The 12,092-nt window shown below is 39.9% G+C and overlaps 1 protein-coding gene across 1 annotated transcript in view; it reads left to right on the plus strand.

The window, feature by feature from the left end:
* The window catches only part of SLC26A4 (solute carrier family 26 member 4), a 65,945-nt gene that overhangs the window by 47,608 nt on the left and 6,245 nt on the right, over nucleotides 1-12,092 (plus strand). The window contains exons 15-20 of the mRNA XM_003357511.4: nucleotides 2,165-2,257; nucleotides 3,188-3,283; nucleotides 4,166-4,396; nucleotides 6,688-6,742; nucleotides 9,089-9,234; nucleotides 11,694-11,777. Of these exons, the coding sequence (XP_003357559.1) occupies nucleotides 2,165-2,257; nucleotides 3,188-3,283; nucleotides 4,166-4,396; nucleotides 6,688-6,742; nucleotides 9,089-9,234; nucleotides 11,694-11,777 (705 nt within the window). The remainder of the gene's footprint in view (nucleotides 1-2,164; nucleotides 2,258-3,187; nucleotides 3,284-4,165; nucleotides 4,397-6,687; nucleotides 6,743-9,088; nucleotides 9,235-11,693; nucleotides 11,778-12,092) is intronic.

Raw genomic sequence — 12,092 nt, forward strand, 5'->3', positions numbered from 1 at the left:
ACTGAAATCTAGAAGGCATCGATGAATGAAGTTGAAGAATTGAACAAAAAAATGGAAAGATATTCTACGCTCATGGATTGGAAGAATAATATTATTAAAATGCCTATACTACCCAAAACGATCCACAGATTCAGTGCAATCCCTATCAAAATACCAACAGCACCTTTTTTTTTTTTTAATAGAACTAGAACAGATAACTCTAAAAATTCTTAGGGAATCGCAAAAGACCCTGAATAGCCAAAACAATCTTAAGAAAGAAAAACTAAGCTGGAGATATGCTCCCTGATTTCAAACTATACTAAGAAGCTGTAGAAATTCAAACAACATAGTATTGGCATAAAAACAGATATATAGATAAATGTGATATAATAGAAATAAATCCACACATATATTGTCAATTGTTTATGATAAAGGAGCCAAGAATATACAGTGGAGAGATGATAATCTCTTCAGTCAATGATGTTAGGAAAACTGAACAGCCACATACAAAGGAATGAAACTGGACCACTATCTTATATTACATTACAAAAATGAACTCAAAATGTTAAAAAAGACTTGACTGTAAGACCTGAAACCATAAAACTCCTATAAGAAAACAAAGGCAGTAAGCTCCTTGAAATTAGACTTGGGTGCTAAATGTTTGGCTCTAACTCTAAAAGCAAAGGCAACAAAAACAAAAATAAACAAGTGGGATTATATCAAACTAAAAATCTTTTGCACAGCAAAGGAAACCATCAATAAAATGAAAAAGCAATCTACCAAATGAAAGAAAATATTGGTAAATCATAGACCTCAGAAAGGGTTACTATCCAAAGTATACGGAGAACTAAATAGCCAAAAAGCAAACAGTTTGATTAAAAAATAGGCAGAAGCTCTAATAATAATTTTCTCAAAGATCATATAGGTGCAATAGGCACATGAAAAAATGTTCAGCATCACTAATTATCAGGCAAATGCAAATCAAAACCACAATAAAATACTGCTATGAAGCAAAGTGAAAAAAGAAAGGAAAGAAAAAATTAGGAAAGCATTAATTTAGCACCAAATAGTTTTTAAAGGCAAACCTTTATTTTTTTACTTTTAAGATTTTTATTTATTCCATTATAGTTGATTTACAATGTTCTGTCGATTCTGCTATGTAGCAAAGTGACCCAGTCATACATGTATAAATATTCTTTTTCTCACATTATCCTTCATCATGTTCCATCACAAGCGAGTACATATAGTTCGCTGTGTTATACCCCAGGATCTCATTGCTTATCCACTCCAAATGCAATAGGTTGCATCTGTTAACCCCAAACTCCCAGTCCATCCCTCTCCCTCCCCCTTGGCAACCACAGGCTGTTCTCCAAGTCCATGAGTTTCTTTTCTGTGAAAAGGTTCACTTGTGCCATTTATTAGATTCCAGATATAAGTGATAGCATATGGTATTTGTCTTTCTTTTCTTTTTTTGTCTTTTGTCTTTTTAGGGCCGCACCTGCAGCATATGGAGGTTCCCAGGCTAAGGGTCTAATTGGAGCTGTAGCTGCCGGCCTATGCCGCAGCCACAGCAACGCCAGATCCAAGCCATGTCTGCAACCTACTCCACAGCTCACAGCAACGCTGGATCCTTAACCCACTGAGTGAGGCCAGGGATCAAACCTGCATCCTCATGGATGCTAGTCAGATTTGTTTCCACCGAGCCATGATGGGAATTTGCTCTTTCTCAGTTATGTTGAGCTGTGTGCCATCAAGAGCTAGAAATGATTCCATAGAGGAGTCTTTTCCTTTTGAGGCAGGGAACCCAAGGTAAATTGGGAGTTCTGAGTTGTAGGCCCTTTGTAACTTGACCTTCACTTGTGACTGTGAAGGTCAAGGAATTTGTGTAACCCTCTGCTTCCCAATTTCGATGAAGCCCCTGTTCAAAGAAAGTTGAGAGCTCCTGCCCAGTTTCTCTGAATAATTGGAACTCAGCTCCACACTGCAGCATGTAGACTTTCCCAGGCTGGGGATCAAACCTGAGCCACAGCCACAACCTGAGCCATAACAGTGACTATGCTGGATCCTTAACCTGCAGAGCCACCAGTGAACCAGTGAACCCCTAAGAGCCAACAACTTAATTGAGCATTTAAGGCCTGAAATAATTTAACCTCAGAGTTCCTTTTTTTTTTTTTTTAAATACTAGATTGAAGAACCTGAAGGAGTGAAGATTCTTAGATTTTCTAGTCCTATTTTTTACGGCAATGTTGATGGTTTAAAAAAATGTATCAAGTCCACAGTAAGTATTTTATTCCTAGAAATTTGGTTTCCAACTTCCTTTGAGACTTTATTCTACAGGTATTTACTGGGCTCAAACTTGGGCACATGGCCCTATATATCTTGTTCCCTTTGTACAGAATTATAACAGCATCCTTGTCCTCAAATAATCTATTTGGATATAGAAAAAACCAATAATAATACATATGTTAATGTCCAAGTAACAGTAACTATGCTGGACAAAGCCAGTAGAGAGATCTCCAGGCAGAATTAGAGAGAGTTCCAAATAAGTAGTGTAGACGGTAAGTGTTAAGATTTCATGGAAGGGAGTGATACTTGTTAGTTGGACTGATCAGGCTTTTGTGGCAGGCGAGCAGAAGGAAGGAGATTATATCAGGTGTTTGGGAACTATGTAGGCTGAGAGGAAAATGTGGAACTGTGTATTGGGTGGTGTGGGAATGGGGGTGCGGGGCGGAGTCAGTGTGGTGCCCAATTAGAATAGAGGGTAAAAAGTAAAAATGGAATATATAAGTAGGAAATTCTAGTCTTGAATTGCCTGCTATACTTCGAAGTTGGGGTTTGCCTCTAGATCAGTGTTTTCTTATGGTTCAGAGGAATGTTCATAGATTTTGCACTGACAAAAGAGCTCTGTGATGTCAAGGAAATTTGGAAAACACAGACTTAAAGTTACAAAAGTTACTTTTTGCTGGTTTTGTTTGTTTGCTTTTTATTGTCTTGGAGTCTTCAATATGCTCCTGCCTTCCCTGAGTCTCTGGGCGGGTGGGGTAGGGTGGCCTGGTAGTGGAGACCTCTATCAGACCTCAGGATTTCTTTTTTGGCAGGGTATATCAAGGAATACTAGCACCCAAGAAATAGCCTTTTCAGATAACAATTGCCGTTAATGAGCATTAGGAACCAGACATTTTAAGTAACTTGACATTTATTTCCAAAGGTTGGATTTGACGCCATTAGAGTGTATAATAAGAGGCTGAAAGCATTAAGGAAAATACAGAAACTCATCAAAAAAGGGCAACTAAGAGCAACAAAGGTGAGATAACATCATTCTTTCCCCTCTTAAATTCTTTCCTTTCTCAAATGAAATTAAAGCAGTTAGACTGTCTAAAATTAAGTATGGCCTCTTTGGTACCCGGATGTTTACAAACAGATGACATATATGTCGGAGAACAGCTGAGTTGTTGTTCTTTTAGACCAGAGGGAGTGAGAAGGAATAAAATAAAATCAGCAGAGCTCCTTGGAAACATAGGATGTGATTTTTTTTCTATCATGAAATAAACCTTATTTTTACTAGAACAGACAAAAAAAAAAAAAAAAAAAAAGCAAGTGCTAACTCAATGCCAGAATGTAAAAAGAAAAAAAGGAAAACTATTCACAATAGAAGGTAGTTGTAAGTTAATAAACTTTGAGTGCTATATTACCTTTATTCAAACTCTTCTACCAAGGTATCTCTTGGCTAAGTTCCATAATCTTCCAGAAATCAAGCCATTTCCTTGCTCTTCCATTTACTATCCTAGAGCACCTCAAAGTTTGGGCCGAGGTAAACCTTATTCCTTAAAGAGTTCATCCCCTCGATGTTTTGCTTACCAAGCAACAGTTTGTAGGACTTCTGAATAATTTTATGTAATTAATTAATTTTATGGCCGCACCCCTAGCATTGCAAGTTCCCAGGCCAGGGATTGAATCCGAGCTGCAGCTGTGACCTATGCCGCCGTGGTGGCAATGCCAGATCCTTTAACCAACTGCCCCAGGCCAGAGATAGAACCCGTACCTCCGCAGTGACCCGAGCTGGCCGTCGGATTCTTAGTGCCCTGCACCACAGCAGGAATTCTGGCCTTTTAAGTAATTTAAAATTCATTGTTGAAAGGCATTTCTTATCACTGGTATTTAAGTTGGCAGTGTTTTCTTTGTTTAGAATGGCATTATAAGTGATGCTGGTTCATCAAATAATGCCTTTGAGCCTGATGAAGATATTGAAGATCCAGAAGAGCTTGATATCCCAACCAAGGAAATAGAGATTCAAGTGGATTGGAACTCTGAGCTTCCAGTCAAAGTGAATGTTCCCAAAGTGCCGATCCACAGCCTTGTGCTTGACTGTGGAGCTGTATCTTTCTTGGATGTTGTTGGAGTGAGATCCTTGCGTATGGTAAGGTTCCAGTGTTTTGAGTTACAGATTTGGAACTTTGGCAATGGTAAAATGATTTGCGTTTCCCAGGCTTGCAAAAGGGTGATGGATTGCACGGGCTCTGTAATTCTTCTAGAGGAATGCTTTTGCAATAGAGTGTATTATCATTATTATTATTTTGCTATTTTTAGGGCCATTCTTGCAGCATATAGAGGTTCAAAGGCTAAGGGTTGAGTCGGAGCTACAGCCGACAGCCTACGCCACAGCCACAGCAACTCGGAATCTGAGCCAAGTCTGCGACCTACACCACAGCTCACGGCAATGCTGGATCCTTTACCCAATGAGTGAGGCCAGGGATCAAACCCGCATCCTCACGGATCCTAGTCAGATTCGTTAACTGTTGAGTCATGAAGGGAACTTCGCAATACTGTGTGTTATTTTAAAGCATAACGCTGTGGAGCTGGACTGCTGGGGTTGAAATCATGGCCCTGCCACTTACTAGTGGTATGACTTTGGGCAAGTTGCTTAATCCATCTGTGCCTCGATTTTTCCATCTGTAATGTGGAACCTACTCCACAGGGTTGTTATGAGGATTAAATGGGAAGAGTGAAGAGTGTCTGGCACATAGACACCCCTCAGCAAATATGAACATTTATTATGTTTCATTTTTCTGAACAATAACATACGGCATGGAATATGAAAAAGGAAGGAAAATGGGCAAAATTTTGTGTTAAAGTGTTATGTTTTTATTTGTAATGTGAACAGCAGTAGAATGACGAACACGGTAGGACTGAAAAAGCCAGGCGTTATCCAAGTTAGATCAGCAGGAAGCAAGTCAGGCATCTAGGAAGTCAAAGAGTTGAGGAGCGTGCAGGACAGAAACAGTCATGATATCAGAAACCAGGTATGCAGACCCAAGTTCAGTGATTTTTTTTTTTTTTTTGGCAACAAATAGATGTGCAATGTCACATGTGTGCCAAGCACTGGGTTAGGCACAAGAAACTAATTATGAAGTAGCCATAGTCCCTACCCTCATGGGACTAAGCAGTCTAGGGGGCAAGGCAAATGTTAAGTAATCTTTTCAGTAACAATTGTATTAAGTCCTCCAAGGCAGACCAAGTGGGGGGTCAACTTGACCAGGAGTGTCTGTCAAGTTTAAGTGAAGCTGCAGGTAAGCATCAGGGGCATTGGGCAGAAAAGTAGGCAGGTTCAAGGCACAGCAGTCAGATGTCATAATACGAGACTAACGCTTCCCTGAAGTTTAGTTTAGCTGGGGCTTCTTGGCTACCTCCATGAGGGCAGGAAATAATTCTAGGGTGTGGTACTAGGCAGGTCAGGTAGAAAAGTGATTATACCTGACAAAAAGAGTGCAAGAATATGCTGCTGATAGGTGTTGTTTCAGATCTTGGAGCAGACCTGCTTATTAGCTCATTTGAGAACATACTCTTATTCTTCTTTGTGCATTTCCCTCTAGGCGTTGGCTGAGATCCATTGTAAACTGTGTTGGCCACAGGGTTTAATGAATTCCTCGGAGTGTCAAAGTACTTAACGCCAGAATATTATCCACACCTAACAAATAGTTGCTTTCAAATGTTATAATGACAATTATGAAAATGCCAGACTTTATTTATACTTGCACAGAGGTCTTGATCTCTTTCCCCAGAAACTTCCCTGTTCTGTTTTATTATTGCCCATAGGTCTTGTGCCTTGAGTCTTTGAATTAAACCTTTCATTCGGAGATAACTGTAGATCCCTATGAAGTAAAGAAATAATACAGAGAGATCCTCTGAACCCCTCCCCCAGTTTCTTTGAATGGTAACATCTTGCCCAACTCTAGTACAAAATCACAATCAGGACACTGAGTCTGCTACAGTCAAAAAGCAGGGGCCCTGGTTTTTAGGTCAGTTTTTACATTTGGAAGCTGGTGGCCACATATCCACCCCCAGAGATCTTCCACTCAAACACAGAAACTCATACTCTTCTTCCCAATCAGCAGAGGCTATATATTAGGAAGCCTCCCGCTCTCCCTCTCCTTCCTTCCACAAATATTTATGGAGCACTCCTGTGCTGGTGAGTGCTGTGCGGTTGAGCACTGGATGTTGTCACCTCTGGACATGCGGTCTTTTTACTCTTAATCACATCATCGATGTATGTTGAAAACCTGTATGGTTTTCCGCAATAATGAACCTTGTGCAGACTCCTGATTAACCATGAAAGTGTTGAAAGTTTCCCCTGAGCGAGTAGTGAATGCTCCCTGATTACGGGCAGAAAAAGTTACTCATTGTTACCAATTCTCCTTTTTAAATTTTTAGATTGTCAAAGAATTCCAAAGAATTGATGTGCATGTGTACTTTGCATCACTTCAAGGTAAATGCTTACGCATACCTATCTCTCTATAAGACTTTCCCCTAAGTTCTTTCTCCTACCTTGGAATGTGACTACAGGATGTCCAAAGGCCTTTTTTAAGTTTCTTTCTTTTTTTTTTTCAAAGGCCTTTTTTCCTTCAAAAACTACTTTCTACTGTGGTAAAAGATGTATAACGTAAAATTTGCCATTTTAGTCATGTTCAAGTGAACAATTCAGTGGCATTAAGTATGTTCACAATGTTGTGTGGTCATCAAAACAATTTTCTTTCTTTTTTTGTCAGTATAAAACTTATTACTGAGATATTTTGCATTGTTTGCTTCTGTTCCCATCTTTGAGATCCAGTATGTATTTTACATTTATTGCACATTTTTTTTTTTTTTGCTACTGGTGATTTTTCATTTTTTAAAAGCTTTTCTTTTTTTTTTTTCCTCTTTTTTTTTTTGTTTTGTTTTTAGGGCTGCACCTGCAGCATATGGAAGTTCCTGGGCTAGGGGTCGAATCAGTGCTGCATATTGCTACAAATGGCAGAATTTCATTCTTTTTTTACGGCTGAGTAACAGTCCATTTTATATATGCCATGTCTTCTCAATCATTTGTTGACAGGCACTAGGTTGCTTACATCTTTCCATTGTAAACAAAATGGGACCTAATTAAGCTTAAAAGTTTTTATGCAGCAAAGGAAACCACTGACAAAATGAAAAGACAGTCTACTGAATGGGAGAAAATATTTGCAAATGATACGACTGCCAAGGGATTAATATACAAAATATATAAATCATAAAACTCAATATCTAAAAAACAGCCCAATGAAAAACTGGGCAGAAGACCTGAATAGACATTTTTCTTTTTTCTTTTCTTTTCTTTTTTTGGTCTTTTTGTCTTTTCAGGGCTGCAACCCATGGCACATGGAGGTTCTCAGGCTAGGGGTCCAACTGGAGCTGTAGCTTCCAGCCTTTGTCACAGCCACAGCAACTCAGGATCTGAGGCAGGCCTGCAACCTAGACCACAGCTCATAGCAACGCCGGATCCTTAACGCACTGAGTGAGGCCAGGGATTGAACCCGAGTCCTCATGGATGCTAGTTAGGTTTGTTAACCACTGAGCCACGACAGGAACTCCTAGCCATTTTCCTAAAGAAGACATGCAGATGGCTGTCAGGCACATGAAAAGATGCTCAACATTGCTAATTATTAGAGAAATGCAAACTCAAAACAACAATGAGATATCACCTCATACCTGTCAGAATTTCTGTCATTAAAAATTCTGCAAATAAAAATGTTGGTGAGGCTATGGACCAAAAGGCACCTTGTACAGTGTTGGTGGGAATGTAAATTGGTGCAGCCGCTGTGGAAAACAGTATGGAGGTTTCTCAAAAAATTAAAAATAGAACTACCATAGGATCCAGCAATTCCACCCCGGGTATATATATCCAGAAAAAAATGAAAATCTAATCTGAAAAGATACATGTGTCCCGAGGTGCATCACAACATTCTTGTTTTGAAAATTTCATTGCCACGAACAGAAACTCTACCCATTAAGCAGTCATTCTGAACACCTTTTTGAACCTAGAAAAATTACTTCCAATTTTTGCCATAGAGCTGGTCATTCGCAGAAACCTATGTCCTGTCAGCAGTGCAGGATCAATGGGGGGAAATTATGGGGAGAGCAAACAGGGAGATGATATTCGATCCTTTAGAACTAGGTGAACGTCCAGGGTATGAGTCTGTGTCCGTGTCTGTCTATGGACGAGTGTTTGTGGAGAAAAATGATAGTGCTTTGGCTGAGTTCTCTAGAAGCAGAGCCTGAGATAAGGATTCTGGTGTAAGTGATTTATTGAGAGAGTACATGGAAAATTCATGAAGGAGTGAGGGGAACAGGCTGGGGAAGGGGAAGGAGACAAAGATGTGGTTTCAGAATCAACTTAGCCTGATTTCACAGGGAGCACACAGCTGGAAAACACCTCCTTGGGGCGAGGGGGCCAGCCGTTTTTACCCCCACATCAGCTAGTCCGTGGCTCAGGCCCCCCAGGGGTGACGCTTTTCAGGTGAGATAGCTTCCACTGGCCAAGGAAGTGGTGAACCATGAGCAGCCAGAGTGAGAGAGCTGGAGGACCGGCGCACTGGCCAGAGGGACTTGGCTGGGAAACGAGGCCGTCTGCTGCCGCCAGCTATGGTAGACCCATTCCACGTGCTACTGGAAAAGAAACTCTGTTGAGAGCACATTTTAGAAACCAGAAAAAAAAAAAAAAAAGAATGAAAAGGAGGAGATGCAAAAACTTAGAACTGGCTGATGCTACAAAAATGTCTTTTCCTAGAAACCAACTAAACATTATCCCTTTCTTTTGAAGATCATGTGATAGAAAAGCTGGAGCAATGCGGCTTCTTTAATGATAGCATTAGAAAGGACATCTTCTTTTTGACTGTGCATGATGCCATACTCCATCTACGGAGCCAGGTGAAATCCCAAGAGGTTCAAGATTCCATTTTAGAAACGGTAAATGTTGATTTTTTAAAAAACATTTTATTGAAATAGAGTTGATTTACCATGTGGTGTTAATTTCTGCTGTAAGGCAAAGTGACTCAGTTATACATATGCATAGTTTTCATATTCTTTTCATGTATGGTTTACCATAGGCTATTGAATAGAGTTTCCTGTGCTACAGTAGGACCTTGCTGTTCATCCATTCTATACATGATAGTTTGCATGTGCTAATCCTAAACTCCCAATTCTTTCCTCCCTCACCCCACCTCCCTGTTGGCAACTGCAGATCTGTCCTTCTCTATGTCTGTGAGTCTGGGAAATGGTAAAAATCTAACCTTCCTACATATATATCTTTCCTAAACTACCATGATTTCTGTAAGTGGCAAAAATCCCACAAATCTAGGTTTGAATCCCAGCCTAGGGAGATTTTAAGCCATCTGCTTAACTTTTTAGAGCCTAATTCTCATCAGTAAAATGGGAGTAAAAAAGTTTAACTTGCTGAATAGATATGGAGACTAAATATGAGGATTTATAGGAAAGCACCGGGGGGTACATAGTACACATCAGTTCTACAGTGTGCAGTCTTACTAACAAAAGTAGCCATTAACTGTAGTGACTTTTTAGAATGTAGTCACTGAATCTTGGATCTTCTGTAATTTGTGTATAAAATGCAGTTTAGCAGTTCCCGTTGTGGCCCAGTGGTTAACGAATCCGACTAGGAACCATGAGGTTGTGGGTTCGATCCCTGGCCTTGCTCAGTGGGTTAAGGATCCGGCATTGCCGAGAGCTGTAGTGTAGGTCACAGACCCGGCTCGGATCCCATATTGTTGTGGCTGTGGTGTAGGCCGGTGGCTACAGCTCCGATTAGACCCCGTGCCTGGGAACCTCCATACGCCGTGGGAACAGCCCAAGAAATGGCAAAAAGACAAAAAAAAAAAAAGCAATTTAAATTCTCAGCAGCCTGGAAACTCTTGATTAAGAATGTCTTTAAATAGGATCCATTAGGCTGTAAGTGATCTTTGAAAAAGAAAAATTAAAAGTCATGAATCAGCCCAGAGTTAATTATTCCCCTCAAAATAGGATAGAATCTGATTTCCCACAGGCCTCCTTATTTTGTCATTTCTCCTACAAAATACCCAGGAGAGCTGAGCTTTGTGATGTGGGTCACTGGGCTGGGCCTGGTACAAGAATCTCAGCTCTCATGGACCTTCTCACCATGAACTGGGAAAACTAAAACAAACACCTGTAAAAAGAACATCCATCATGATTGTTCTGGTGACACAGTCCACTATATTTAAATTGCTTCTCCTTTTTTGCTAAAAGTAGGATAAGTAGATTCTTACTGTAGACTGGAAGTTAATATTTAAAGCAAATCTCATCTTAGAAAGCAGCAATGCATTATTTTTTACAGCTACTGTTAGTGGAACAATTGTTCTACTTAATGATGCTGGAGAAAATACTAGTCCAAAATATCAAGATGTGGATCTTAAGTATAACAAGAAAAAAAAAAGAAAAAAGCTACATGCAGGATGCTCATTTTTGAAAACTCACAAATCTTAAAAAAAAAAAAAAAAAAAAAAAAAAAAAAAAAGGACTTAAAATTTGCTAGAAGTTCCCTGGTGGCTCAGTGGGTTAAGGATCTGGCATTGTCACTGCTATGGCTTGGTCACTGCTAAGGCAAGAGTTTGATCCCTAGCCTGGGAACTTCCACATGCTGAGAGCATGGCCAAAAAAAAAAAAAAAAAAAAAACTGCAAAAAACAAACACCCCCCCAACCCATAGGCGACAACAACAAAGGAGGATCTTATAAAGAGACTTACTCATTTATGAGATTAGCAGTAGCTAAAGAGCCCTTTGAAATGTTACTCTTGCCTAGGTACGCATTTAGTTTCACTTTGGGAATATCCTTTTATGCATAAGACAAAGTCTACCTTGTTACTGGTTTTCTCTGTGTGGGGATGTAAATTACATACCACAGCCAAAACACAGAGCTCTCCTGAACAACCTACTTGGTCCAGAGATGTCAGTTTCCATCTCCAGTAAAGTTCATTCCCATCCAATTCAACTTGAGAATGTTGATTGTCATCAGTCAGGAGCCCTTCACTGGATAGTCACTGCATGCTCAATATTGCACTAAGTCCTCTTAGATTAGCCATTGAAAGAAAACCACTATTAACTGCTGAACCATTTAGGCAGACAGGGTGACTTGTTAAGAGGCATCCACTTCACAGGTTGGCGAAGAGAGCTGCCAAGGTTGAACAATGGAGAACTACACTTGAAGGTGAAAAAAATTGTATAGGGAAGCTTTTAAGTGGGAAATAGAAAAGGATAAGAAAGCTGAAAAGGATTTTGAAGTATGCTGTTTACAGACGAGAGGTACCAGCGAAGCTTTGAATCATTTCCAGCGGAGTATCGGGTGGGTTGATTCCATTACACCTCCAATAAATACTCTCTGTGTTCTCTTTGTCAAGATCACCCTCATCCAAGACTGTAAAGATCCTCTTGAATTAATGGAAGCAGAGCTGATTGAAGAAGAACTTGATGTCCAAGATGAGGTATGATCATTATTTTTGTCCAAAGAAAATAATTTGGATTAAGTAGCATAATACATGTAGTGACTATGGCTGACAAAAACTAGTCAGGGAAAGTAATTTTTAAAAAAGGAGTACCAAGAGGATGGCTTCATAGATAAAGGGGAAAATGGCAAATAAGGATGCTCTCTTAAAGACATTAAGTACCTGGGTGGGGGAGGGGGGACCTTTTGCCCCAGGCATACAGGCATGATCAGCAACTGGAAGCCAACACACTAGTCCTGATTTTAGACCTAAGCTTCACATACTTTCTCTTTTTTCTCAGAGGCCTAAGGCCAG

Source organism: Sus scrofa, chromosome 9 (genome assembly GCF_000003025.6).
Source record: "Sus scrofa isolate TJ Tabasco breed Duroc chromosome 9, Sscrofa11.1, whole genome shotgun sequence".
Classification (NCBI taxonomy): Eukaryota; Metazoa; Chordata; class Mammalia; order Artiodactyla; family Suidae; genus Sus; species Sus scrofa.